Source organism: Theropithecus gelada, chromosome 14 (assembly GCF_003255815.1).
Source record: "Theropithecus gelada isolate Dixy chromosome 14, Tgel_1.0, whole genome shotgun sequence".
Taxonomy (NCBI): Eukaryota; Metazoa; Chordata; class Mammalia; order Primates; family Cercopithecidae; genus Theropithecus; species Theropithecus gelada.
The window spans coordinates 19,172,737-19,198,768 of record NC_037682.1 but is presented as its reverse complement, the minus strand read 5'-3'; the positions used below and the strand labels follow the sequence as shown (position 1 = coordinate 19,198,768).

The following is a 26,032-nucleotide window of genomic DNA, read 5'->3' as shown; positions in this document are numbered from 1 at the left end:
CTACAGGCACCCGCCACCACGCCCGGCTAGTTTTTTGTATTTTTTAGTAGAGACGGGGTTTCACCGTGTTGGCCAGGATGGTCTCGATCTCCTGACCTCGTGATCCACCCGCCTCGGCCTCCCAAAGTGCTGGGATTACAGGCTTGAGCCACCACGCCTGGCCAAAAAAAGAACTTTTTTTTTTTTGTTTTGGAGACAGGGTCTTGCTCTGTTGCCAAGGCTGGAGTGCAGTGGTGTGATCTTGGCTCATAGCAGCCTCAACCTCCTGGGCTCAGGTGATCCTCCCACCTCAGCCTCCCAAGTAGCTGGGACTACAGACATATGCCACCATGCCCAATTAATCGTGTTTGTGTTTTTTTGTTTTTGTTTTTGGAGACAGGGTGCCACTCTGTGACCCAGACTGGAGTGCAGTGATGTGATCTTGGCTCACTGCAACCTCTGCCACGCAGGTTTGAGCAATTCTTGTGCCTCAGCCACCTGAGTAGCTGGGAAAACAGATGTGTGCCACCACACTCAGCTAATTTTTGTATTTTTAGTAGAGACGAGGTTTTATCATGTTGGCCAGGTTGGGCTTGAACTCCTGGGATCACGCGATCCTCCCAACTTGGCCTCCTAAAGTGCTGAGATTACAGGTATGAGCTGCTACACCTGGCTGAAAGAATATTTTTAACACAAATGTAGCAGTGATGGTCAGGCCACCTTGTCAGTGCAGTCTATCATCAGTAGCAGTCAAGCAGAGGTTGAACCATCACTCTCAGAAATGTGCAAGAGAGAGCCCTTCACGAGGTAGTAAGTGAAATGAGAGGTTTAAAATGTTGTGATTCCAAAAGAACAACTGGGATGTGGACTGCAGACTTCATTAGAAGCAAGGAAACTGAAACAGTCATGTTTGTAAATCAGATATCAACCATACCATTGAGATGAATAAAGATACGAAGACTGGCATATCAGGAAATGCCACAGACAGAGAATATCTTAATTATTTTAAGGCAACTGGCAAAGTCTTATAATATCTTACAGACAAGATAGATCAGCTTCAGATATGAACAACTAAGCCTATAATGGGATTATAGGCGCATGACACCATGCCTAGCTAATTTTTGTATTTTTAGTAGAGACAGGGTTTTACCATGTTGGCCAGGCTGGTCTTGAACTCCTGACCTCAAGTGATCTGCCTGCCTCGGCCTCCCAAAGTGCTGGGATTACAGGCGTGAGCCACCATGCCCAGCTTGTAACTCTCAATTAACCAATTCAGCAAACATGTCTTGCACCCACCCTCAGTAGCAAACAATGTAAGGTACTGAAGTAGACACAAAACCAAAGATTTCTCTGCTCTGAAGAGTTTGTGGACTAGTAGTTCACCGGCTAAAACCTAAAGTTTAGGTGGAACTGAAAAGAAGAGAAAGAAAAGGGAGTGTAGGATCCAAGAGCTAAACCTTGTGACCCTTTAGGAAAGACTATAGTGATGTTAATTAAACTCGATTAATCCAGATCTTAATGGACTTAAGTGTATGGTATGGTTGATGTTTCGTTAATGGACCTGAAATGAAAGTCACAGAAGAGGTGCAGAAATGGCATGTAGACAACAACTGCTCAATAGGATGACGAAAAACCCAGTGCTCCATGAATTTTTGAGTTCTGGCTCACCAGCAAATATAACCCTTCCACTGATACCCCCATTTGATATTGACTTACCATTACTGATTTCAGGGAGGTCAAACTTAGTGAAGTCCCACCACTGGAGCCGGTAGGTAGTATTGGCAATGTTACTGGCCACGGCAGACTGTCCATCACCGATCACTGCCCCTGATGAGGAAGAAGTCAAAGACAGCACATTATATTATTTATCAACGTTTCCACTGCAAAACTTAAAACAATACTGGGATCAGTAGTGGGGAGAGAAGAGGAAAAACTAGAGTATGGCTGAAGAAAGCTAATGAGTCCCACCTGGCAAGTCTTTGTCTCACAGAAAAACCACGTATGTTTGTCAGGGAACAATTTAATGTGGAAATATAATCCCATCCATCAGTCCCTCCCATTGTTACTTAACATTTACTTAGTGCCAACAACGTGGCAGGTACTGTACATACATGGTCTGGTAGGCTCGACATCTAAAAAAGACAGGTGAAATTTCATAAAAATGTGGGAAAAGAAAAATAAAAATGGGAAGACACCATTAATACAGAAAAGCCAGTAGCATTTCAGTCCTTGGACATCCTGATAGTAAGCAGCACTCTTTCAGACAAAGAATCTCCTCCTTTATCACTTCTTCCTAATAGGACATCTCAAAAACAGGCTCCCTCCAGGGAAAAGGCAGCTACTGTACAGCTGACTGGATAGAAAGAGACAGTAACAAACAAATAAGGTAATATTCGTTCATCTCTTCTGGACCCCTGGCACGTAACACAATAAAAATTTATGAGCCTCGCTTTGTAGCATCAGAATATTTTTATTAAGGCCATCTTTTATTATACCTACCCCCTAAGAACCTCCTTGAATCCACATTTGCTTATAACATCTCAGGGTTTAACTTTCTCTGAGAAATACTCTTCTGTATGACATTTTTTTCCTTGGTAACCAATTAAATAAAAAATGGATTTTTTTTAACAGGGTGACACTTTAATTTGCAGTTGTATTTCATTTACATGAACATGTCATTTCCTCCTCCTCCTTCTGAGGTGCATTTCATACACAACCACCCTCCTTCTGATCAGACAGAGTCAAACCCTGTTGGGAGAATAGAACATTCCTGTATGCTAGATAACCTAAATGGTATTCTCAGCTGTAAATCAAAGGCTACTTTGAAAAACTGAACTTGTTAGAGTTTACCAGCCTCGGAAAAATGGACAATTTCATGCCCAGATTCTTCAGTATCACCTAGTCTTCCTCTTCTGCACATCACTGCAAAAGCATCTTGTGAACTGTAGTTCTTTTCTTTTAGAGAGTGGCATTTATTGCACTGCTACTCCTGGTGTTTCCCTTTCTTTCCCCAAATGATCAAGAGATGGTTCAAAGAGAAAACCTCCATACAAGCCAAGAAATATGAGAAAAGTACTCTCCGCACTCTTCCAGTTGCTGCTGGCCACTGTGTCAGAAGACTATTTTCTCAGCATTCATTTATTGATAGTCTTGTCTTTGTCCCATTTTCAATTTGTAAGGAAAAGTACAAATAACAGTTCATTTCCAAAATGATGATACTTCTAGATCATGCATTATCAACACAGGGAATATTACCCCCATGGGGGTAAAAATTGGTTCATGGGGGCAAAAAATAAAAATAAAAAAAACCTTAGTATAATCATTTGTTCCCTTCCAAAGCATCAGAGTATATAAATAGATACACATTGTATCTATGATATTAAAATTTCATGGGAGGAGAGACAAGTAGGGAAAAAAAATGTCTAAAAAGGTTCCTTAGGAGGACAATAATGGAATAAAGCCTAAAACAAACCGTTCTAGATAAATGAATACCCCCAAAACAAGACAGCCTTTGAAATCTTGCAAATTCAAAGACATAGGCCCAGTCATGATCTCCTTGAGACCTGAGAACGACAGCATTTGGGGGTGTGCTGTCAGTGAGTGCACTGACCTCAAATCTCTATTTGAGGTCCCTGTGGTATATCATTCAGATGAGGTAAATATATACCCTTGCTTTAACCTTCACAGAAAATTCCCCTTTAATAATTATATCTGACTTTTGCTGAACCTCTGGGTCATGAGGAGGGTAAGATACCCGAAGGACTTTATTAAAAGGAACTTTCTTGATTTTTCTATGCCTCTTTGATAATGAAAATCACTTTTTTTAGTTACAAGGTCTACCACTTCCCTGGAAGGAATTACTCCATTTCATTCTGATCCAGGCTCAATTCCACTGAGCTTTCAAATTGTTTCCTGGGCTTGCTTATCAAGATGGTTGACATCCCCCTTTGACCACTAGTCTCTCTCAAATTACTTTAGTTCCTTATCATTTTCTCCAGCTTTTAACGGAAAACCATATAACCCCAAATGGTAGAAGGTAAGTTGATTTTCTCAGTATATGACGAACAAAACGCTAGTTGCTAAGAGAGGGCAGAAAATAAATTGAAAAAACAAACTTCATATTGTAAGAGCTTATTCTGGGGGAAGGGATAAGAACTACAAACAGGAAAACAGTTAAGGAATAATACCAGATGCTTTTTGAGTACTGTGAATCTGCAAACAGGAATACAAACGATTAAGATTCCCAAATCCCAGCTCCAGAGGCATCCTGTACTGTCCATGTCTCAAGAAACGTCTTCGGGAGAACAGCTGTGCAATAAAATAAACATGTAGGGTTGCCACTATGTCGAAGAGACTGGGGAGGTGCTCTCTGTCAGTAGTGCCAGGGTGCTGAGGAGGAATGAAGTCTGGCACCAGGGAGAGTCATTTTTTTTTGTGCCATATAAACACAGATTAGGGAGCTAAAGATGCCAGCAACAGATTAGAGTAGTGTCACCAGCTTCTTTTCTGCAAGAACTGTAGGCCAACTGAGCCTGTCTCTTGGAAACAACAGGAAGAAAAAGCCTGATTTATTAAAACAACCCCAACCATTTAGTAGGCCTCTGGCCACTAAGATGAAGGTATAGGAAATGTGCAAGAGGGGGTTAATGGACTGAGCTAGAAAGTATTTACACACGAGGCACTTAGCCTCAGAAACCAAATCCTGAGAGACTGCTGAGGGATTTCTAAGACTTCAAGGTTCTCCCATGTAGTAATGACAGAATGGAACAAGTTAGACTCAGAGTTTCTCAATCCCTGCACTACTGAAATTTTAGGACAGATAATTCTTTGTTTGAAGAGTCTTGTGCATCGCAGAACATTTAGCATCCCTGGTCTCTACCCACTAGATGCCAGTAGCACCCTGCTCCACCTAGTTGAGACAACCAAAAATGTCTCCAGACATTGCCAAATGTCCCCTGGGGATAAAAATCATTCCTAGTTGAGAAACGCTAAGCTAGATAAACATATCCTACATTTTAACTCCAGGGTAGGTGCTCTGAGCACCACTACTAGAACGTCTGCTGCTAGAATGTCTGCTGCTAACAAGTGATGCTGTTATAGTCATGGAAAGAAACTAATCCAAGGCACAGCATTACAACTTCAATTTTCCGTATCTGCCAATGGGATCTTACAGCTTGTTTTTTGTTTGTTTTTTAAAATACAGGCTTCAGAATCAATTGGACCAGATTTTGACACTTCCTGCCATTATCTACTATAGTGTGACTTTGTATAAATTAATCTCTCTGAACCTCAGTTTCCTTATCTGTAGAAAAGGGTATAATAGACTTACAGAATTGTTGGAAGAACTTACTGAGACAATGAATATAAAGTGGTCAGGCGTGGTGGCTCATGCCCATAATCCCAGCACTTTGTGAGGCCAAGGCGGGCAGATTGCTTGAGCCCAGGAATTTGTGACCAGCCTGGACACTGTGAGACACTATCGCAAAAAAAGCCTGGGCACAGTGGCTCACACCTGTAATCCCAGCACTTTGGGAGACCAAGACAGGCAGATCACTTGAGGTCAGGAGTTCGAGACCAGCCTGAACAACATGGTGAAACCCTACCTCTACTAAAAACACAAAAATTAGCCAGGCATAGTGGTGCGTGCCTGTAGTACCAGTTACTTGGGATGCTGAGGCATGAGAATTGCTTGAACTCAGGAGGAGGAGGTTTCAATGAGCCAAGATTGCACCACCACACTACAGCCTGGGCAACAGAGCAAGATTCTGTCTCAAAAAACCCAAAACACAAAACACAAAAATTAGCCAGGTGTGGTGGCATGTACCTATAGTCCCAGCTACCCAGGAGACTGAGGTGGGATAGCTTGAGTCTGGAAGGCGGAGGTTGCAGTGAGCTGAGATTACACCACTGCGCTACAGCCTGGGTGACAGAGTCAGACCATCTTGTAGATAGATAGATCAACAGACAGATAGATATATCGATAGATAGATAGTGATGGCAAATACTAAGTGCCTAATAAATGGCCTTTAAAATTATGTCTGTCATCTACTCCAAACTCTCTGTGTATTTCATCTACAGTTACAGCCTGGGTGATAGAGCCAGACCATCTCACAAATAAATATATAAATAAATAGTGATGGCAAATACTAAGTGTCTAATAAATGGCCTTTAAAGTTATGTCTGTCATCTACTCCAATCTGTGTGAGTATTTCCTCTACAGTTACACTACTACTTACATCAGCATCAACAGACAGCTTATAGAGAGATGTCCTTGTGTAAGAGACTGGCCCAAATAGTGTGCCAGGGCCAAGAGAGAGAAGTGTTTAATCTGAAGATTAAAATAAACTGTCTAGGCCCTATAATATTTGGCAACTTTCTCCTTGAAAACAGCCCAGGCCAAGACAGACCACCCTCTGGGCCACAAAACACCATGTAACAAATGCAAAAGAAAAGGAATAATACAAATTATGCTTTCAGACTACAAGAGAACTAAACTAGAAATCAGTAATAAAAAGATAACTGGAAAATCCTATAAAACTGACAGATTAAACAATACATTTCTAAACAACACATGGCTCAAAGAATATGTTGGATTAAACGAACATTTTGGATTAAATGAAAAGGAAAACATGAGTTCTCAAAATACATGAAATGTAGTGAAAACAGTGCTTAGAGGGAGATTTATAGTATTGAATGCATATATAAGAAAAGATGAAATATCTAAAATCTGTAATTTAAGCACCTACCATAAGAAAGAAGAAAAAAAGCAAATTAAAGCCAAAGTAAGCAGAAGAAAGAAAAATATGAGCAGAAACCAATGAAATTGAAAACAGGAAATCATCTATAGAGAAAAATCAATAAAACCAAAAACTTTGAAAGATCAATAAACAATAAACATCTAGGTAGGCCAATTACGAAAAAAGAGAGAAGATACAAATTACTAACACCAGAAAAGAAAGGGGCGCCATCACTACTGATCCCATGGACACCAAAAGGATAAGGGAATACTATGAATAACCGTATGCCTACAAATTTGAAAACCTACATGCAATGGACTAACTCTCCTTGAAAGACACAGTATATTACAATTTGCACAAGAGACAAATAATCTAAATAGGCCTATATCCATTAAATTGAAGTAATCATTAATAATCTCCTAAAACAGAAAGAACTGGGCCCAGATGGTTTCACTAAATTCTACCAAACATTTAAGGAAGACATTGTACCAGTTCTCTAATGTCTCTTCCAGAAAATAGAAATATGAAATACCTGCAACTAACATCATATTCCATGGTAAGAAACTAGATACTTTCCCCCTAAGATCAGGAACGACGCAAGGAAGCCCCCTCTTACCAATACTTTTCAGCATCATACTGGAAGTTCTAGCTAATGCAATCAGACCCCTCTCCCCCCGCCACCACAAAACAAAGTAAATAAAAGGTATACAGATTGGAAGAAATCTGTTTGTTGCCAGATGACATCACTGTCTAATCCCAAAGAATCAACAAAAAAACTCCGGTAACTATTAAATAATCATAGCAAGGTTTCAAGATACAAGGTCAACTGCTTTCCTATATAACAGCAATGAACAAATGAATGACTGGAACTTGAAATTAAAAATACACTACCCCTTACCTTAGCATCAAAAAAATAAAAAACTTAGGTATAAATCTAACAAAATATGTACAAGGTCTATAGGAGGAAAGCTACAAAACTGATGAAAGACGTCACAAAGGATAAAACTAAATTAGTGAGATATTCCATGTTCATGAATAGAAGGCTCAATACTGTTACAATGTCAATTCTTCTCAGCTGGATCTACAGATTCAACAAAATCCCAATCAAAATCTTGAATTATTTTGTGAATATTAACAATCTGATTATAAAGTTTATATGAAAAGGCAAAAGATCCAGAATAGCCAACACAATATGGAAGGAAAACACAAAATTGGAGGATTGACACAACCAGACTTCAAGACTTAATATAGGCTGGGCGCGGTGGCTCACGCCTGTAATCCCAGCACTTTGGGAGGCCAAAGCAGGTGGATCACAAGGTCAGGAGTTCAAGATCAGCCTGACCAACATAGTGAAAAAGTCCGTCTCTACTAAAACTACAAAAATTAGCGGGGCGTGGTAGTGTGCACCTGTAATCCCAGCTACTCAGGAGGCTGAAGCAGGAGAATCGCTTGAACCCAGGAGGCGGAGCTTGCAGTGAGCCGAGATCACACCACTGCACTCCAGCCTGGCCAACAGAGAGAGGCTCTGTCTCAAAACAAAACAAACAAAAAAACTAATGTCCACACAAACACCTACGCATGGATGTTTATAGTAGCTTTATTTATTCATAATTGTCAAAAGTTGGAAGCAACCAAGATGTTCTTCATTCAAGAGATGAATGGATAAACTGTGGCACATCCATACAATGGAATATTATTTGTGCTAAAAGAAATGAGTTATCAAGCCACAAAAAGACATGAGGAACCTTAAGTGCATGTTATTAAATGAAAGAAGTCAAAGGCTACATACTATAGGTTTCCAACTGTATGAGATTCTGGAAAAGGAAGTTATAGAGACAGAAAAAAGATGGGTAGTTGGTAGGGGTTTGCAGGGAGGGAGAGATGAACAGGTGAGCACAATACTTTTTTTCTTTTCTGTTCTTGAGAGAGGGTCTCACTCCACCACCCAGGCTGGAGTGCAGCGGTGCAATCACGGCTCAAAGAAGCCTCAATTTTCTGGGTTCAGATGATCCTCCCACCTCAGCCTCCCGAGTAGCTGGGGCTACAGGTGTGTGCCACCATCACCAGCTTATCTTTTTTGGTATTTTTTGTAGAGATGGGGTTTCACCATGTTGCCCAGGCTTGTCTCCAACTTCTGAACTCAAGAGATCCACCTGCCTTGGCCTCCCAAAGTGTTGGGATTATAGGCGTGAGCCACCATGTCCAGTCACAAGGAGATTTTTTAAGCAGTAAAGTTATTTTGTATGTTACTACAATGTTGGATACATGGCACGTACGTTTGCCAAAACCAGTGGAATTTACAACACCAAGTGTGAACCCTAATGTAAACACGTACTTTGAGTGATAATGATGTGTCTATGTTAGTTCATCAACTGCAGCAAATGTACCACACTGGTGCGGACAGTGGGGAAGCCTGCGGGTGTGAGGGGAGGGAGTATATAGGAATTGTCTGTACTCTCCACTCAACTTTTAATAAACCTAAAAAAGAGAGAGGGGCCAAGACTTTTATTCACATTCTAGGAGACAGTGGGAACAGCAGCTGTCCATGAGGACAATACTAGTCATGGTAGTTCATAGCTACCATATAACCGCAGAAATTCCTTTCATGGAGGCTTAGAGCAAAAGAAGAAATAAAGATTATTCTGATGACAGACAAAACAAGGAGGAAAAGAAGCTTAAATCCAGTGATCTTGAATAACTATCAGCCAACAACAATGGCAAAAACTAAGCTGCCAAGTCTCATTCCAGAGTCAGGTCTTCAACTTGTAGGCCAGAGCTCCCAGAATGTGTCTAGGGATGAAATCATAATCATCATCACAGTCACATGATAGGTGAGCTCTACCAAGCCTAATAGCCTCTGTGCATCTCTCTGCCTTTGCTTCTCTCCGAGACTCTTCTCTTCTGTTGCTTGGAAAGAATTAGAAACCTTTTTTCAAAACAGCTTCACAGCTTCTCTCTAAGATTTGTTCTAGGAGCAGGGAAATAAAAAGTATGATTCAACAGTTCAGTGAAGATACTGAACAACGGGAATCATTAGCAAATCTATCAGAAAAGCTAATTCAGAGAGGGTAAAAAAGGGCAAGTTGCAAAGAAGGAAATCATTAAATGACATTTCAGTCCTGAAAACTCTGTTTAACTTGAGACTTTGTAATTCAGAATGGCCATCTCTGACTGTGTTGCTGCTGGGAAGATGAAATAAGAATGGGGTTGGGGACGTAAACACTCATCATCCTGGAGACACAATTACTATCTTTCTGCTTGGTTGTTATATGAACCTGCCCTGGGCTTTCTAGTCTCAGCTCTCCTGACCAGTTGAGCTGGAGGAGAGCTGAGACTAGAAAGCCCAGGGTAGGTCCAACTGAACAACTTATCAGCTTTCCAAACAGATTGACAGTTGCTTCAGGCTGGAGGGATGTGAGAGAGGGAAAGGGGAAGTGACTGTTGATGTGCATGGTTTTTTTTAGGAGGTGATAAAAATGATATGAAATATATAGAGAGAGGTGATGACTGCACAACTCTATATTCTAAAAGCCATTGAAATGTATACTTTAAATAGGTGGCCTGTATGGTAGGTGAATCATATCTCAATAATGCTGTTATTAAGAAAACACTATTCAATATAAATGTCTATCAATTTGTGAAGTGAAAAATGGTAATCCTATTTGTTGGATCCATTTCATTTCCTTAATAATTAAGAGAATTGGTGAACATCTTTTCATTTGTTTACTAGCTCATTGTGTATCTTTTAGATGGTATACTAGTGTCTTATGTACATTTTAAAAACCTTTGGTATTTTAAGTTTGTTGTTGTTGTTGTTATCTGTTTTTTAGATGGGGCCTCACTATGTTGCCCAGGCTTGCCTTGAACTCCTGGCCCTCAAGTGATCCTCCTGCCTCAGACTTCCCAGTAACTAGGACTACACGCACATGCTACCCTACCCAGCTTTGGTTACTTTAACTTTTCTCTTATGGATTATCTGAGCTCTCTGTAAATAAATACACTGGCTTCTATTTATAAAAAATAATTCTCAGAGCAAGTCTCTGTTTAAATAATTATTTAAACATAGAAAGCATCTTCCCTTTCTAAGTATATCTGAATGGCATCCTAGGAAGAACACTTAATCTTCTTTCCAGAAAGCTTCATTCAAATGCAGTCTTAAAATCTGTCCTAAGAAGGGGATATAACTAAGTACTCAGTCACACTCACTCTAATCATCATTTAATCTAATCTAAAATCACAGTCAATATATCCCATAGCCTGGTACCTGGAAAGAGCCCCTGATGACAAATAAGAAGACTTCTTCCATGGTTATAAGTGTCCCAAGTTTCTCTGAATTCCCATTTCTGATTCTGACATTGAGAAAAATGCCCAAATACATGTGTGTGTCTGTCTGTTTAAAATTATAGCTTTACTGAGATATAACTTACAATTCACCTATTTTATTTATTTGTTTTTTTTTTTTTTTTTTGAGACGGAGTCTCGCTCTGTCGCCCAGGCTGGAGTGCAGTGGCTGGATCTCAGCTTACTGCAAGCTCCGCCTCCCAGGTTTACGCCATTCTCCTGCCTCAGCCTCCTGAGTAGCTTGGACTACAGGCGCCCGCCACCTCGCCCGGCTAGTTTTTTGTATTTTTTAGTGGAGACGGGGTTTCACCATATTAGCCAGGATGGTCTTGATCTCCTGACCTCGTGATCCGCCCGCCTCGGCCTCCCAAAGTGCTGGGATTACAGGCTTGAGCCACTGCGCCCGGCCCAATTCACCTATTTTAAAGTATACAATTCAAGAATTATTAGCATATCCACACAGTTGTGTAACCATCACCAAATAAATTTTACAACAACCATCACTACTGTCTAATTTCAGGCATTTTAATCTCCCCTAAATACTGTACCCATTAACAGTCACTCCCTTTTACTCTGTCCCACTCCCACCCTAGCCCCTAGGCAATCACTAATTACCTCTCCTGGACATTTCATATTATGAAATCATTTGGTAGGTGGCCTTCTGTGTCTGGCTTCTTTCACTCAGCATAACATTTTCAAGGTTTATCTATGCTTACTGCATGTTTCAGGACCTCACTTCACCTCCCCCACCCCCAAAGAGACAAGGTCTCATTCTGTCACCCAGGCTGGAATTCAGTGGTGCAATCAAAGCTCACTGCAGCCTTGAACTCCTGGGCTCAAGCAATCTTCCCACCTCAGCATCCCTAGTAGCTGGGATTATAGGCATGAGCCACCCTGCCTGGCTTCATTCCTTTTTATGACTGAATAATATTCTATCATATGTTTATAACTGAACCATAGGTTCATATGAGAATTAAATAGTAGTTTTTATTTTATAGAAAATATACTGTGTGGAAAAGCAGCAATAATAAAAAGACTTGAGACAAATAGAATTATTTCCATTGTAAAGAAAAAGTAGGGCTTCAAAGACTAATTCTGAGTGGATTATCTATAGCTGAAATAGTGTCTTCACTTTTTCCTGAGGCTAAAAGATATGAAGAGTATTAGGGAACATCATTTTCTGCAAACCACAAAAATAAAATCCCAAAAAAGCACCACGTGGCTGTCTATAATTCTGGCATAGGAAATGTTCTGAGTAAAGCATTTGGTCTATCATATTTAGGCGGTTTAATAACCACTCTACCAGTCATTGAATCTGATGCTGAGATTAATCATTAAACAAGTTTGCAATATATTTAACATGAATTAAAGGGTAAATATTTTGTAAATACAGACTTCAATGGTTACATGTCTTATTTGTAGGAATTAGGCCCCCAAATCAACATAATTTCACTGTCCAATAAACTCCTAAAGGCTCCAAAGAACAAGGATAATATTAGTCCACATGCAAATCATGAACTTTAGGGGCAGATCTGAGAAAGATACTATTGAGGCCAAAGGCACTGGATCAGGCCAATAAAGCAAATGATAGTCTAAGAATTCAACAAGGAAAATAGCAAAGGCCTGCAATACAGACAGAGTATGAGGAAAGGAAAAGAAATAGCTATGAATTTTTTTTTTTTAATTTTTAATTTTTAGAGATGGGCTCTTGCTGTGTTGCCCTAGCTGGTCTCAAACTCCTGGGCTCAAGTGATCCTCCTACCTTGGCCTCCCAAAGTGCTGAGACTACAGGCGTGAGCCATCATGCCTGGCAAACTGTGAAATATTCCTATGTATCACAGCTTCATGAAAAATTTTCTCGAAACAACAATTCAAACCAGGATTACATGGCCACAGCACAGTAAGGTTCATAACAGGTCAAAAAAGAAAGAGAAATTAACCTGATATTCATTAAAGACACAGCAATAGACAGACAGAGCCTTCCTATCTGGAGTAAGTAGTAAGTGAACAAGGAATCTGGTATTAGCTTTTTTTTTTTTTTTTTGAGATGGAAATGGGTTCTTGCTGTGATGCCCAGGTTAGAGTGCAGTGGCATGCAGCTTACTGCAGCCTCAACCTTCTGGGCTCAAGTGAGTCTCCTAACTGAGCCTCCCAAGTAGCTGGGACCACAGGTGTATGCCACCCTATGCCCAGCTAATTAAAAAAAAATTTTTTTTTTTTGTAGATACGGGATCTCAGTATTTACCCAGGGTGGTCTCAAACTTCTGGCCTCAAATGATTCTCCTGCCTCGGCCTCCCAAATTGTTGGGATTATGGGCATGAGCCACTGCACCCAGCCTAGTTTTTCTTTCTTTTTTTAAAATTGTGCTAAAAAGAATACAACATAAAAGTTTACCATCTTAACCATATTTACATGTACAGTTCAGTAGAACTGTATGTATGTAACAAATCTCAAGCTCTATACTCATTAAACAACTCCTCTTTCCCTCTCTCTCCAGTGCCTGGTCACCACCATTCCACTTTCTATGAATTTGACTACTTTAGATAACCTCATATAAGCAGAATCATATACTATTGATATCATCTTTTAACATGCTTTGAAAGAAGAGATGCATAACTAGATAGCATGCACACAAAGACATTCACAGACATGGCATAAAATCAGAATAATATTCAACTCTAGAGGAAAGTAGTTAGGTCTGATGGGAGAATATAACCTCTTGATCTGTCATGACCAGAATGAAAATGGAGACTCCCTTAAAAAGCCAGCCAAATAACTCAACCAGAGGATAGGGCTCATGCCATCAGGCCTAGTGAGCCTCAGAAAGCACACAGCTTCCATAAGAATACTTCGCTCCCTAATTCAGTAATTCCCAATGATTCAATCGCATTGCCTTGAATGCACCAGTGACATCCAGAGTTCAGCAATGAGTTACCACCCCAAAAAAAGTGAGTAAGCCACTCTTTACTAGGTCCTCATTCCTTCCCCCCATCACACTGAAACCCAGGATTAATTTTGGCTGTTTACAGGGTGGCTGGTGGCTCCTGGATCCCTGCAGTCAAGCTGAGATGCTCCTGTGTGGGTAGAGAAAGAGGGTGAGACCCGTTTTTATCACCATGCTGTAGACTTGCCCTCCCTCCTTCAATACATATGTCCTAATGAAGCAATTACCTGCACTTACACTAATGATGTAATTGGGAGAAGTAATTATGAAAGCAGAACATCCATTTTCAAAGAAATGAATATCATTACTTTTATTCCACCCACAAACATTATTTAGGACAAAAACAAATAAGCTCACAAGAACACATGCTACTGAAAGATTACTAGGAACAGTATTCCAAAAAACGTAGTGTTCAGGAAAAACGGGGAGGAAAAAACCCCCAAATACAAACATCTAGCATTTGCTCCCACCAGGCAGGGATTTCCTCAAAGCCTCTACGTCTGACAAAAGACATGCAGGTGGATAAGAGTATTAAGAATTACTCTACCTCCACTAACACATTCCCTACAACCTGACACTGCCAATATTTAATCCCAGCAACAGAGGACACTGGCTTAGGCAGGTCCCTAGGTGAAGTCAGGAAAACTGTCAGCCTCTCATCATTATGCAATGCAGCTGCTTAAGGGGGCGCCTCAGCAGCATAAGAATGGGCAAAGAGAGGGGTGAAGGTAAGGAAAAGGACTGAGGGAGAAAAAGAGAAAGATAAAGAGAGCGACTGACTCAAACACTAAATGGCTCTCACCAATCACTTGTCTTAAATTGCTGAGACTCCCGCAGCTTTTATTGTTTGGTGGAAGCACAAGCGAGTGGAATTGGACCAGAGGGTCTTGGGCTTGTCAGCAGCAGGAGGGAAACGACCTTTATTGCTGCAAAGAGGATGCAGTTTCAAAAGCCTAAAATCTGCAATGAAGGGAAATGGAAATGTGCTGAACGTGGGTTTGACTGGCAGCTTTCCTCATCTGTCGATCACAGGGTAATAAACACTGGGAGATGGCAGAAATGAAGATAAATGCTTTCAGCGGCACCAGTCCCCACCCTCCCCTCCTCTTCCGCCCCCACTCAGCACATGACAAGAGAGTTAAAGCAAGAAAATAAATCAGCTTCTTAACCAACTCTTTTGTTAAAACTTTCCTTACAGGCCACCTACACGTGAATTATTGCTCTATGAGCCTACATTCACATTAGGGGGCCCAGCTTCTAAAGGGTGAAAAGCTCCTGTCAAATCAGCACCTGTACATTTCAGGGTACAGCATTACAGCTGAGTCAGTTGGGGCCAACATGCAAGAAAGAGGACAGGCCTGCTCCCAGCGAAGAAAGGTGAAGAACTCCCAAGCCTGTTGAACTCTCTAATTCAAAGCCTGGTTCACTCAGATTAAGGACAGCATGGTGTCAGTTCACTGCAATCACTGCCACATTACCATTATCTAGCGACAGAGAGGCTAAGCTCCAAGGGCTAACAAAGCCCCCAGAACTTGGTGGTCAAAGGTGAGGTTACATTGGAAAGTGGACTCCTAAATACAACACTCAGTCCAACTTCACATTCACCTTGGAAGGGGGGAAAAACTTGACAGCTGACAATCTTGAGGGTGTTCCACAACTAGGCTCAAGGAAAATGTTAGTTTTGAGATTTATGGCATCAAGATAAAGCATCTGACTGACTTGGTTACTGTAACGGAACTGAGGCTTTTTTGAGTAAGGTAAAAATATTAGTGATTCTTAATGTATTTGGTGGTGACAGTTGCTTATAAGAAGATGGGCTGGGCCAGGTGCAGTGGCTCATACCTGTAATCCCACCATTTTGGGAGGCTGAGGCAGGCAGATCACCTGAGGTCAGGAGTTCAAGACCAGCCTGGCCAACACAGTAAAACCCTATCTCTACTAAAAATACAAAAAATGAACCAGGTGTGGTGGCGCATGTCTATAATCCCAGCTACTTGGGAGGCTGAGGCATGAAAATCACTTGAGCCGTGGAGGTGGAGGTTGCAGTGAGTCGAGATTGCGCCACTGCACTCCAGCCTGGGCGACAGGGCAAGACTCCGTTGCAAAAAAAAAAAAAAAAAAAAAAGACATTCTGCCCTACTGGCTCTGCCATGCTGTTTTCCTTTAGATCCTAAAGTGGAAAAAAGATTTCAGACCCTTGTTCTGAAGTGCAGGAACCCACTAATGGAAAATCAGGAGCAAAAATAAGTGGGAGAGAGCATGGTGAATGGGTCTGTCTCACAGCATAAACTACTCTGAAACTCGAGTAGTCCCCAGAACCAGGCATATGCTGTGGAATCTGAGGAGAACAGCACTTGTCATAAAAAGATAGCTAATTTGAAATAGCTTCTAATTAAAATCCAGTGTTCAAACATTAACGCCAGGCACACAGTGGAAAAGCAATATTCGCAAGCCATATATTGAGACGCTGCTAAAAGGACGCACCTGGAAAACAGCCATCCAGATGAGCCTTTTCAGTCTTGAAGCCTGTTTAAAACCCCACCTCCTCTCAGAAGCTTTTCTGAATTAGAGAGAAGTCCCTGCCTACACACTATTAGCTGTTTTTCATAACACAAAACTTTGTCATCTATTAGGTTACCTGACTACAAGTACATAAGTTTCCTCTGAGTTCAAGTGTTTTTGTCTCTGTGTACACTGAGCCATCGATTTTCCATTGGTACTGTATGATTTTTCCTTCTTCCTGAGATGGTGAACTCCTTGAGAGAAGGGATCAACTTTTCCTTCATATATATTTTTTAAGTTTTTCACTTTTTAAGCGACAAGATCTTGCTCTGTCGCCCAGGCTGGAGTGCTGTGGCATGGTAACAGCTCACTACAGCCTTGAATTCATGGCCTCAAGTGATCCTCCCACCTCAGCCTCCTGAGTAGCTGGGACTAAAAGCTTGAGCCACCATGCCCAGCCCCTCACATTTTAGATACTGTGCAGCCATGGGACTTAGAATATTGCCATCCATAAACATGAAATACACAAGGAATGTTACCATTGGCCTTATAAACTGCTCCTTCTGCAAGTTCGATAACAGGTCCTAGATGGCTTTTACTACCTACGCGTATTAGAGGGACTGGCTGAATTATACAGAACCAAATCATAATTTAAAGGAGTTTTTAGTATGGTATACCCATCCAGGAACAGGACGAAGCAACTATATTTTGCAAAAAGAGTTTGTGTTTCATTATAAATAAATTTAAATATCCATCGGGAAGAAAACAGGTGACCAAATTATGTTCAACTACACTATGGAACACCAAGCAGCCACTACTAAGAATAAGGCAGATCTAGATACACGAACAGACAGAAATCCTGGATATTGTTCTGTATGATCCCATCCCCACTACAAAACAAAATGATGAAAACTATACAGATGTATAAATATACATATGTTTTTGATTACACATAGAAAAAAAACTTGGAAAGACATGCTACAAACCAAACTTTGGGGAATGGGATTGGAAGAGTGGGAAGACAAATTTGAACATTTTACTGTATATATTTTGGTATTACTTGAATTACTTACAGTGAAACTATATTACTTTATAAATTTTAAAAGGGGGTCAGAGACACTGACACTTATAACAATTTAAAAATTTATATCCTAGACTGGGAGACTGAGGCAGGTGGACCACCTGAGGTCAGGAGTTCGAGATCAGCCTGGCCAACATGGTGAAACCCCATATCTACTAAAAATACAAAAAGTAGCAGGGTATGGTGGCGTGCGCCTGTAATCCCAGCTACTTGGGAGGCTGAGGCAAGAGAATTGCTGAGACCCAGGAGGTGGACGTTGCAATTAGCTGAGATATGCCACTGCACTCCAGCCTGGGCAATACAGCCAGACTCCATCCACCTCCCCCTCGCCCCTCTACCCCCCAAAATATACACACACACACACACACACACATATCCTAGAATACCACAGAGGAGTAAAACAAAATTATACATTTTACTATTTAATCTCCAATGTATTCAACATATACATTTACTTATTCCATGAAGCTAAAGAGTTGAAGGACTTCAGAAAAATTCCTTGGTCCTGGGTTTACCAATGAAGTTCAGAAGCCTCAGCTTCCCTCTTTTCACTGAGTGCCAGTCAGAATAACACCCTGAGATGCCTTTCATATATTTAAGAAGTAAGAGTGTTATGGCTTTAGTAGCCAAAAAACTCTGTGCTATATAACTGAAGATGAGCCAGAACAATTCCATCTCTGTGTAAACATCTTAGAGAAAACACCACATGTGTACAGAATTTCAGGGCACATTATAAGAGTGAAAAATCTAGAAAGTTAAATGTTCATCAATAGGGAACAGACAACAAGACATATGAATGACTATTAGAATACTATGTAACAACAGAAATAAATCAAATCAATCAAACTATAAAAACATGGACTTATAATACCGAATTTTGAAAGTTATATGATGATCCATATGCATATGACCCCATTTATATAAACACGCTCTTTTTTTTTTTTTTTTTTTTTTGAGACGGAGTCTCGCTCTGTCGCCCAGGCTGGAGTATAGTGGTGCGATCTCGGCTCACTGCAACCTCCACTTCCCGGGTTCCCACCATTCTCCTGGCTCAGCCTCCCAAGCAGCTGGGACTACAGGCACGCATCACCACGCCCAGCTAATTTTATGTTTAGTAGAGATGGGGTTTCACCATGTTAGCCAGGATGGTCTCGATCTCCTGACGTCGTGATCCACCTGCCTCGGCTTCCCAAAGTGCTGGGATTACAGGCGTGAGCCACCGCACCCGGCATAAACACAACTCTTAAAATACAAAACTCTATTTTACTAATATATTAAGCTATAAAAGATAAAGTACAACCATATAAACCAAAGTCATAAGAGCGGCTGCCTCTCTGTGAAGTGGGAAAGATAATCAAAGGGGTCAAAGGAACTTCAACTTTATTTGAAATGTTTCATTTTCAAAAATCTGTTGGGAAGCCAGGCATGGAGACTCACACCTGTAATCCCAACATTTTGAGAGGCCAGGGTGGGAAGATCGCAGGAGGCCAGGAGTGCAAGGCCCAGCTGGGCAACATAGTGAGACCTCATCTCAAAAATAAATAAATTAATTAAATAAGAAACAATTAGGTCCAGGAGTGGTGGTGCACACCTATAATCCCAGCACTTTGGGAGGCTGAGCTGCGAATATCCCTTGAGCTCAGGAGCTCGAGACCAGCCTCAGCAACCTAGTGAGACCTTATTGCTACAAAAAATAAAAAAATTAGCCAAGCATGATGGTACATGCCTATAGTCCCAGCTATTTAGGAGGCTGAGGTGGGAGGATCTCTTGAGCCTGAAAGGTCAAGGCTGCAGTGAGCTGTGATCCTGCTACTGCACTCCAGCCTGGGTGACAGAGGAAGACCCTGACTCGAAAAATGAAACACAATAAATTTGTTGAGACAAATAGGGCAAAACAACTCAATTTGTTGAGGCAAATAGGGCAAAATGTCAATACTGTTAAATTTTGGTTGCGGAAGCACAAATGCATGTCATATATATGCCTGCATAGATACTACTTTAAAATTTCTGGGCATATGTTTGCAAGTATTTTAAAATTTCTCACAATAGGAAAGAAGGAAGCAAACGAAAGCAAACAACTGGGAATACAAAGGAAAGAAGAACATTTATGTGCTTTCCCACAATCTTAAACCTTGACCAAGGGGGAGGTCATAATCAGCTAAAGTTAAATACTTGGGGATGTGGAGTCCCACTAAATTCCAGAGGCAGGCAGAAAGTCTACATTCTGTTTATTTGGAATTCCTGACATAAAAGATTATGCCCACAGAAACATGTCCTGAGTCTTGATAAATCAAGTTCATACCACGTAAAGCCTGAGCTACTGCACTGGTGAAACCATTCTGCAGGCAGCTACTGAGTGACATATGGTCACATAAACTTTGTAACCCACAAAGGCAGAGACTCTAAAGCCACAGGATTCCTGAGTTCAAACTAGGAACAGTCGGTCTGCACAGATGAAACATGCAAACACATGCCCAGGCCCAAGCTTTTCTCTTCAATGTCATCTTGACGCCATATAACATCTTACCCTGAAAACAAGAAAGACTTAATTTTAAGTCTCATACTGCCCCCACTATCTAGACTCCTTCCTTCCTGCCCTAGTCAATGTTTACTAAAATCTCCTTCATCCCTCATAATTTTAACATCAGGTTAGATAAATGTCTGAGAAAGGCCTGTGGCAAATTTCTAGCTTTTACAAGAGATATCTGACAAAGGAGATTAAAACGTATTTTGGTGTTTTCCTTTCTGTCAGAGCTGCATGCACCTCCCAGAAAACCCTGGACCTGCTATCGCAAGTTAGGGGTGCACGTAAACAAGTGAGCACGGTGGTATAAGTGCACACCTTTTTAAGACCAACTGTGTTGCTGGTCATCATAAAGAATACACAAAAACATGCAAGCTCCTCTATATACTCCTTGGGGTATGGGAAACCAGGAAATAATTTTGCAGTCAACACTAAGCGCTGGGCCCTTGTCTCATACAAAACCATCTATCTTCCTTTTTACTCCCCTCCCATCTTCAATGCCAGATTGTTTTTAAAAGCAGATTTTTGATTGTCACTCAAGTGCTCTAAAGCTTCAGTGGCTCCTCGCTGACTACACTGAGGTAGACTCCTTGGTCTTCAAGGCCCTCCTCGATCTGGACCTGTCTGTCATCTACCCCTCTGTGCTTGTCTCCCACTGCTCTCCATTCCTATCACTTTGTACATCCCTACATTTAAACCTTCTGCTCATACTGCCCCCACCATCTAGACTCCTTCCTGCCTGCCCTAGTCAAGGTTTACTAAAATCCCCCTCATCCCTCATCTCCCCATTCAAGGACTTTCTCAAATAATCCACTCCCCTCTGCTTTGTTTTGAGACAGGGTATCACTCTGTCGCCCAGGCTGGAGTACAGTGGTGCGATCCCAGCTCACTACAACCTCTGTCTCCCGGGTTCAAGTGATTCTCCTGCCTCAGAACTCCCAAGTAGCTGGCATTACAGGCATGCGCCACCATGCCCGGCTAATTTTTGTATTTTTAGTAGAGACGGGGTTTCACTATATTGGCCAGGCAGGTTTCAAACTCCTGGCCTCAAGTGATCTACCTACCTTGGCCTCCCAAAATTCTGGGATTACAGGCGTGAGCCACCACGTCCAGCCAATAATCCCCTTTTCTAAGAAGTCTTTTCTGATCTCACTAACCTGATATCATCTCCTCTTCAGAAGCCCCGTGGCACTTTGTTTCTCTCTTATTCTGTTACAGTTCTTCTGCTCAATCCCCTGCCCTCCACAGGATGCTCTACCATTATCCATTTCGCTTGAGGATGGGTTTACAATTCAGCCCACCAGAGGCCAACTCAAAATCTACAAGCCAAGTATACCTGTTCCATTCCCACTCAACACTTTCCCTAAATCGGAATCCCCATAGTACATTATTAGTAAGTGCCTCTGGCAGCAAGAACACACATAGTTTCTTCATCTTTACAGGAAATATTGTGACGCTCTGCTGTAGAAGGTATGCAGTAATTCCATATTAAATAAAGAAACAAAGGGCTACTTGAATATATCTGACTCGGGCTATTCGACTGTCAGCTCCTTAAGAGTAGGGACTCCTTAAATCCCTCTGAGTACCGCTGAATCCTTGCACTTAACTAAAGAGTACCTTGCACAAAGCACAGAGTTACAACTCAATTTGTTAACTAGGACTCAAAGTACCTTTGGCTTTGAGAAAATACCCACTCAATCATCAGAATGGCACTTCCAAAATTCCTAAAAACCTTGTTGTCTGATTTCTGCAACTCCAGGAAAGCACCCAACTTCTGGAAGTCTATCTAGCACAGGACTCAGGGCACTAAGAAATTGATGGTTTCGTGCCGGGGAAATATAACTGCAGCCAAAACAAAGCCAGGGTGGGCAGGCTTCCCTCTGCAGGTTGGGAAAATGTAAAAAAAAAAAAAAGAAAAAGAAAAAGAAAAAAAAGCCTGCTCTGGCCTGTGGAAGATCCAAGTGGGTGCAGGCCTTCTCCTTTGTTAGCCTCTGCAAGGCTCTTGCCTTGGGGCCAACAGGATTAGCACAGCCATTTCATGCTCTGAAAAGTCATAAAAGGAGAGATAGGGAGCTTTTCACTCTAGGAAATGCCTAGTAGTCAGAGATGGTTTTGTTTCTGTTCAAAAGATAAGTGGGGATGCTGAGGTTAAAAAGCAAAAATTCCAACAATGGTTAATGAAAGGTTTGGAAACAATGTACAGAATTAGGCAATGGGATAAACTCCAAGAAGAGAAGAGCAGGTGCCAGAGAATCAGCACTAGATGTTTTCATGCATTCAAAAATTTCCATGTATTTAAAATGTCATCAGGACGCCCTGTGAGCAGACTTGATGCAGCAATTAGAGAATGCAGGCTTATCCCTCTTGGCACAAAATACCCACAAATAAGCTCCTAGTATAAAAGTCAAAACAAAGTGGAAAGAAAAGCTTTACCAAAAGAGTTGAGCAGTTGCTGCATTTCCCTGGATTTAATAATTAACTATGCACCTTCCTGAGATGGTCTAAACTAAACTCAAATACTGTATTCAAAGGCAGAGAGCTCCCAGGACCCAATTTAGGTTTTGTACCTTGGGTTTACAGATAGGCTTCAGGTGGTTCAAGAAACCCCTGAAATAGCAAATAAAATTGTGTATGTGTGCATGAGTCTGTTATTATATTAATGTTTTTCATTTTCTATATTTTATGATGCTTTGATATTTTGGGGCTTTGCCAATAAGCAACTGTACCTCCCAGGGTTAGTTAATTCCTGGAGATGGCTGCAAACCAACCAATCCAGAGTCCATACCTTAACTACCTCCTTTATTAAACGCCAAGACAAGGCCAGGCGAAGTGGCTCACGCCTGCAATCCCAGCACTTTAGGAGGCTGAGGCGGGCGGATCATCCTGGCCAACAGGATGAAATCCCATCTCTACTAAAAACACAAAAATCAGCTGGGCATGGCGGCAGGTGCCTGTAATCCCAGCTACTCAGGAGGCTGAGGCAGGAGAATCACTTGAACCCGGGAGGCGGAGGTTGCAGTGAGCTAAGATAGTGCCACTGCACTCCAGCCTGGCTAGAGTGAGATTCCCTCTCAAAAAATAAAATAAATAAAATAAAATCAACACCAAGACAATATTCCCCAGCCCTAAATCACCTCAGGGCCAAGTATGGACAACTAGTGCCCATACCTACAGCCCAGAGCCTGCCAAAATTATTCAAACTGATCCAATCCTAAACTTTCTTAGCCTCACCCACCCCTTCCCCTAGAAACCCCAATAAAGGCTCATGTTCCTCCCATGCCCTCCTTCTGCCTCCTGACTCCCTGGTACTTCCCCATGTGGCCTTGTGTTGTGTGGCATGGCACATGCCCATCTCTTAGGAACTGTAAGGAACAAACTATCCTTTCAACGGCAATCATCTCTTCATCTTTTGTCTTTACCATACTGGAATAAAAACAAAATCCTGGGCACACGTTACTATAGTTATGTGTACATATTTTCTTCTGAGTATAGGGTCTAAGTTTTTACCACACTTTCTCAGAGAGTTCACTGTTCTCTAAAGATTAAAAACTAGTAACATAAACGTTTCAGGTAACTTTGGGGCTCAACAGGCTAAGATATATCACAGAGGATGCCTCTCTAAGGAGCATGCAAAGCCAGGTGGTTATTCTTAGAGAGTGCAAAGAGAAAAAGTGGAGATTGCATAGGGCTTCATTTACTTTTGGTTTTTCCTGGCTCTTTGCAGTGTAAGGGATCATCAGGCAAGGAGGTAGAAAGGAAAAAGGCTCATCCATCCCCAAAACAGTGATACCAATGATGAATTAGCATTTCTCATAGATAACACAGAACTTCTGAAATGTATACATACAATCTTGCTTAAACATTCACAGAAATTGTGCAACTGTCCATGCTATGTTCTATAAAAAACAACTAGCATGCTGTGCCAACCAGCGACAGTATCAGCAGCAAAGAGATAAAGCCTTGGCCTTCAACCTCACTAAGGCTGACAAAGATACACAGATTTGGGATCTAGACTAAAGTAGAGTCTTGAGACATGCCTAGAATAAAGAATAGTGATCTCAAAACAGAAAGCTTTTTGATGGCTGAGTGAGAACTGAATATTAAACAGATACTTATCAAACAGCACTGTGGAGGATGTATACAAAATGGTAATAAGATGTACTTCTTGCTTGGTTGGAGCCTACAATCCAGTTGGGGAGATAAGACTTCCATCAAAAGCATTATAAATGAGGCCAGGCGTGGTGGCACACGCCTGTAGTCCCAGCTACTCGGGAGGCAGAGGCAGACGAATCACTTGAAGCCAAGAGGCAGAGGTTGCAGTGAGCCGAGATCGCGCCACTGCACTCCAGCCTGGGCAACCGAGCAAGACTCTGTCTCAAAAAAAAAAAAAAGCATAACAAATGAGAAAAGGCAATGTGAGTATCTAATGAGGGGACCAACCACAGCCACAGCCATTTAGGAAGGGGCCACTGGGCACCAATGGCCACCTGAGAAGGAGCAGGAAACTTACAGAGTACACAGGAGCTAGGGCTTGAAGCATGTGGAAAGGAGAACAGTTCAGGATAGAAAGAGGTTACTGCTCAAAGTGGATTCAGGGGTCAAGGGCTAATACCAGTTCAGTGGGAAGCAAAGGCTTATATAAAGAATAATAGAGATCAGGTTGAAAAAAGATAAGGAACTTGTCATCTGTGTGGCAGGAAAGAGAAATCTTTTGACGTTTTTGAGTAAGGAAATTACACAGTGGATAGCTTTCAAATTTTTTTTATCAAAGTACTACCTACCCATAATTTTTAAAGTTAAAAAGTATTCAAGGCTAATAAAGTTAGATTGCAGCCTCCAGCCCCATGACCCACCCTCCTTGATTTCTGTTCTCCAGAGGCAATCACTTTTCAAACCTTTTTTGTTTATCTTCTGATAATTAACCAACATATTTCTAAAATTACTTTTTTTTTTTTTTTAAGATGGAGTCTCACTCTGTCGCCAGGTTGGAGTGCAGTGGCGCAATCTTGGCTCACTGCAACCTCTGCCTCCCGGGTTCATGAGATTCTCCTGCCTCAGCCTCCTAAATAGCTGGGACTAAAGGCACGCACCACCACACCAGGCTAATTTTTGTATTTTTAGTAGAGTAGGGGTTTCACCATGTTGGCAAGGCTGGTCTCGAACTCCTGACCTCAAGTGATCTGCCCACCTTAGCCTCGCAAAGTATTGGGATTACAAGTGTGAGCCACTGCACTAGGCCTATTACTGATTTTTTCAATTTCCGCTGTTATCTACTGATTTCCTATGACGGGAGATGATTTATTCCTAGCCTCTTTTCTCTCCCATCCTTCCAAAATAATTACATCCCATGTTTGGGTTAATGTAAATTATTTACAGTATTATGACTATATAAATATTCACAAACACAGGTATAGTATAATAAATTCATATTTCCTTTCATATGCAATTTTGTTTATTCTAGAAGAGAAATGTTCTTGTCATCACTTATTAGTCATCACTTGCTTTTGCCCATTCTCTTTTTACAATGAATATATACTTTTGTCTAAATCCTTTACTGTTACTGTTACTCTTTTTTTTTTGGCAGGGGAACAGAGTCTCACTCTGTTGCCCAGGCTAGAGTGCACTGGCATGATCTCAGCTCACTGCAACGTCTGCCTCCTGGGTTCAAGCGATTCTCCTGCCTCAGCCTCCCAAGTAGCACACCACCATACCTGGCTAATTTTTGTAGTTTTAGTAGAGATGGGATTTCACCATGTTGGCTAGACTGGTCTCAAACTCCTGACCTCAAGTGATCCGCCTGCCTTGGCCTCCCAAAGTGGTAGGATTACAGGCATGAGCCACTGTGCCTGGCCCCTTTACTGTTAATTTAGAAGACATTTGGGAGAGAATGGAGATAAACACACATGCATTCTTTCATGTTTAC

The 26,032-nt window shown here is 41.4% G+C and overlaps 1 protein-coding gene across 1 annotated transcript in view; it reads right to left on the bottom strand.

Annotated features, from left to right (window-relative positions):
* Positions 1–26,032, bottom strand: part of AMBRA1 (autophagy and beclin 1 regulator 1) — a 198,534-nt gene that overhangs the window by 45,185 nt on the left and 127,317 nt on the right. Inside the window, exon 13 of the mRNA XM_025357274.1 lies at positions 1,696–1,806. Coding sequence (XP_025213059.1) covers positions 1,696–1,806 — 111 coding nt within the window. The remainder of the gene's footprint in view (positions 1–1,695; positions 1,807–26,032) is intronic.